This window comes from Cynara cardunculus, assembly GCF_001531365.2.
Source record: "Cynara cardunculus var. scolymus isolate 2C chromosome LG 17, CcrdV1, whole genome shotgun sequence".
Classification (NCBI taxonomy): Eukaryota; Viridiplantae; Streptophyta; class Magnoliopsida; order Asterales; family Asteraceae; genus Cynara; species Cynara cardunculus.
This window is the reverse complement of record NC_037544.1, coordinates 7,136,553-7,141,147: the sequence shown is the minus strand read 5'-3', so window position 1 is coordinate 7,141,147 and position 4,595 is coordinate 7,136,553. Positions and strand designations below refer to the sequence as shown.

Genomic DNA, 4,595 nt, shown 5'->3' with positions numbered 1-4,595 from the left:
TCAAATCTTGAGACTAACGGAGTGTTGGATATCTCCAATTTGAAGAACATGGCGCCCTAATCCAACCTTCCTATTACCATCTTTATCAACCACACTCAATTGCTTGCAAACGTCGATCTTGAAGCTAATTGAAGTTCTCTCCCATGGCCCCAACTGCACTCTCTTGAAATCTAACAACTGTTTGGTGGGTGAATTATAGATCACCTGAGGAGGGTAAGAGAACAACAAGATGGTGTGGCTCCCACCCATCTTTCCGATATTCGTTACCATCACATCAATGTCTAATGATAAACCATCACAAATATCACCGGATGCATCAAATGATGTGCAAGAAGATGATGAGCAACCGTGAGCTTTATTCAGTGGGATTGATACAAGCTTGGGTGCTTTAATGAGGCGATGGATGTATAATGAGTAGCTGAGTCCATACCCGAAAGGGTAAACAGTTTCACCTCTATAGAACCGATAGCTTCGACCTGGATGGCCTGTGGTTGGGTCTGGTCTCATGTTCATGTCGTTCATGGGAACTGTCTTTGTATAAGATCGTGGATACCATGTCATAGGTAGTCTTCCACCTGCAAACATACAAAACTCCAGTTAGAACACCCGAAACATCAAAGTGGTTTCAATTTTAGTTTAGTTGTGTGATTGATATGATAATTAATGGACTATTAAGCAATCATGAAAATTAACTTACTTGGATTGTAACGACCGAAAATGACATCAGCCATGGCAGCTCCACCTTCTTGGCCAGGAAACCCTACCCACAAAATGCTGGTCACCTTGGGGTTACATTTCGAGAAACTAACATCCATTCCACCTCCGGACATTATAACAAGAATCACCGGTCCTCTAGCTACGTATGCGACTTCAGAAATAAGAAGGTTTTGCTCGCCGGGAAGATCTATTTCTGTCCTATCTAGAGCTTCGGCTTCTACGGTAAGATCCGTTCCCATGACTAGAACCACGGCGTCAGCAGCAGCCGCTACGTTCTTGGCCTTCTCGAATTTGTCGGTAGAGTTACACAACACATTGGCACAGCCTGCCTCGTACACTGTTTGGACTGATTCTGATAAAGCTTCTAAAGGAGTTGTGTATTTGCATGGAATCCCTGCATAGTTTCCAATCATGGCTTTTGTGGCGTTTGCATTAGGCCCGATTACTGCTAGAGACTTGATGTATGTTGGAAGGAGTGGCAACGATCCTAAACTATTCTTAAGCAAAACAATGCCTTGTCTAGCCGTTTCACGGGCTAGGTCCTGGTTATCCTTGGTGCATACGTCTTTCTTTCCCAAATTTCCATACATTTGCTTGCTTGGGTGACCATCAAAGAACCCGAGCCTCATAAGTGTTGCGAAGTTGTTCGTAACAGCCCTATCCACCACCGATTCTTTCACGAGACCCTCTTTTACCGCATTTTCTGTGAACTTCTTTAGTGAATCCCCACAATTGAGGTCCAACCCTATAAACATTGATTATGTAAACACTTAGTATAAACTTATTGTAATGCATAATGCACAAAACCAATTTTTGTCGATTACCTGCTTGTAACGCATCAGCTGTAACTTCCTCGGGTGTTTTAGCCCAATGCTGGTCTTTGAACATGACTTGTAATGAATCACAATCGGAACTAATGTATCTGTAAAACCAAACATATGCATTATTTACGTATTGTTTGGTTCCATTAACCAACGATGCATTGATTGGAATTGAGAGTTACCCATTTAATTTCCATTCACCCCGGACTGTCTCTTCCAAAAGTTCCCTATCACCACAAGTTGGTATCCCATTAACTTGGTTGAAAGAACACATAATACTTGCAACATTTCCATCCAAAACACAACTTTTGAATGGAGGGTTATAAGTATCCTCCAAATCTTGCTTTGTTACCTTCAAAAAAGAAAAAAAGATGTCACCTTTAGAACTTCTGATTTATAAACATATATACCGCAGATGTTATATTTCGATAAAAAAATAAAAATAAACATACAATGGCATTGAAATGGAATCGATCCACGCTAGTCCAATTATCAAGATCATAGGCAGTGTAGTGTTTACAGCAAGCTCCGATCTTGAGTCGATCTTTGTCGCCATCCTCTCTTTCTTGTAGACCTTTAACGAAAGCCACTCCAAATCTACTGGATAAGAGTGGATCTTCTCCTGGCGTTTCCTGTCCTCTTCCCCATCTGGGGTCTCGGAAGATGTTTACATTTGGTGACCAAAATGTTAGTCCTGATACACCAGTGTTGTACATTGCTCTGGCTTCTGTCGAAATCACCTACGCTTATCAAGGTTATCCATAATGATGATTATCGTCCAAAAACATATATATATATATATATATATATATTGAAGCAAAGAATCTTAAAATTAAGACAAACCCATTTGCCTAAAATTAACGAACGCATTTGAGAAATATTATAAATACCTTTCCAAGGATGTTGAATAGAGATTCATTAAACGAGGCTGCAGTGAGGATGACTTGAGGATAACTAGTGGCTCCGGGGATTATAGTCTTATTGAACCAAGTCGCAGGTCCAGTATCAGAAACGCCATGCAAAGCCTCCGACCACCACCCATAGGATGGTATCCCAAGGCGGTTGATGCTGTCGGCTACACTCACTAAGCTTCCAGCCTTTTCTTGCAATGACATTCTCTTCACCAAATCATTTACCCTCGTTTTAAAATCCAGTGAAGCATTACAGAAGGCATAACTCTTCAAGCTTGGATTTTTATCGGTGTCACAGGCATAGCGAGGAGAGTATTGGGCCAAAACAGACGGTGAAACGGATAAAAGAAAGACAAAGACAAGAAGAAGTGGGAATTGTGGTTTGTTTTGGAAGTCCATGGATAGATTTAGAAACAAAGAGAAGAGTTTGGAAGAGGAATGTCGTGGAAATGGGTTTTTAAAGGCAGAATTGTACAAGTGTTAGAGTTGATGGATAGCAACTTTAGTAGACCATTGTTATCGGGTGTTAAAACTATGTGGTGTCACCGTGTAAACATGAGTGTTTGAGGTTGTTATTTCTTACTACGATATGATTCAAGGATCTGAATGCCAACTTTTGTTCCTCGTCACAATATGGTTTGACTATTTATCCACGTCATGTTTTCTGTATCATAATTCCAACACACTGAAACCTATAAACGCTACATCTATATCTATACTACATTATAAAACATTTAGTAAAAACTCTTAAAATCTATTTTTATGCATAAAATACTGGTTATTGATTTATATTACTTAAAATAATTTAGAGGTTGATATTCATACCCTTTTACGTCACTTTTTCACCCCCTCCTTCTCACATACTCACCCCTCGCATACTCACCCTCTCACATTCAACCAAATTTTTAAAATTATAATTTTAAATTTACATTTTATACCCTTATAATTAGTTAATTAATTTATTTTACGTCTTTTACTTTTAAAATTTTTATTTTACACATTTATCAAATTAACATACATAATCGTATATCAATTAAAACATGTATAAAAAAATACATTTTTATTTTAACAAGTTACACCGTTATAACTGTCTCGTTAATACATTCGAAATGAGTCCAATATTGAATAGTTTTTTGACTTAATTATATTATTATATATACTGTGAAAAAATATTTTTAATATTTATGATTTAAACTTTTATAGTTATTTATTTAATTTATGATACATCATTTATTTTTACACCATTATCACATTAAAATACATAATTTTATATTAACTAAAATTAGATCTAGCAACTAAATTAACCTCTCAGGAGGCATTTTCATACGCTTTATTCATCTTGTTCATCTTACATACTCACTTTTTAATATACTTGTTAATTTTATTTTAACAATTATACCATTATAATCATCTCGTTAATCTCTTAGAAATAAACTCAATAATGAATATTATTTGATTTAATTAATATTATTATAATCGTATTTTCAATACCTTTGAAATGAACACAATATTGAATATTTTTGGATTTAATTATATTATTATCTATCATATATAATATGGAAAAAATATTTTTAATACTTACCCTATATACTCTTGTAGTTAATTATTTAATTTTTTAGTATATCCCTAACTTTTTCATTTTCCATTTTTATTTTACATTCTTACCACATTAACATACATAATTGTATATTAAATAAAATATGTTAACAAAATACGTTTTTATTTTAATAAGTTACACCATTATAATCGTCTTGTGAATACTTTCAAATGAGCTCAGTATTGAATATTTTTGGTTAATCATATATTATATACTATAACTACATAAATTATTTTTAATACTTACATTTTATACCCTTACATTTATTTACTTAATTTGTTTTATATACATTACTTTTTCTTTTTTTGTTGTATACCCTTATCACATTAACATACATAATTGTATATTAACTAAAATCCGTTAAAAATATGTTTTTCTTTTAATAAGTTACATCATCATAATCGTCTCGTCAATACCTTCAAAATGAACCCAATATTGAACATCATTATATTTAATTATGGAACTATAATTATATAAATATTATAAGGGTATAAAATAAAAATAAAGAAGTAAATAAATATAATAAATTTTTATAAAGATATAAAGTAT

The 4,595-nt window shown here is 34.1% G+C and overlaps 1 protein-coding gene across 2 annotated transcripts in view; it reads right to left on the bottom strand.

Annotated features, from left to right (window-relative positions):
• The window catches only part of LOC112501067 (beta-xylosidase/alpha-L-arabinofuranosidase 2-like), a 5,043-nt gene continuing 448 nt past the window's right edge, over positions 1 to 4,595 (bottom strand). The window contains exons 2-7 of one of the 2 annotated variants that reach the window (XM_025104716.1): positions 2,429 to 2,770; positions 1,991 to 2,278; positions 1,721 to 1,890; positions 1,542 to 1,639; positions 698 to 1,462; positions 1 to 575 (exon numbers count right to left, since the gene is read on the bottom strand). In XM_025104716.1, the coding sequence (XP_024960484.1) occupies positions 1 to 575; positions 698 to 1,462; positions 1,542 to 1,639; positions 1,721 to 1,890; positions 1,991 to 2,278; positions 2,429 to 2,653 (2,121 nt within the window). In that variant the 5' untranslated portion in view covers positions 2,654 to 2,770. Of the gene's footprint in view, positions 576 to 697; positions 1,463 to 1,541; positions 1,640 to 1,720; positions 1,891 to 1,990; positions 2,279 to 2,428; positions 2,849 to 4,595 lie in introns of those variants that run through there. The other variant, XM_025104715.1, reaches the window with a different exon arrangement.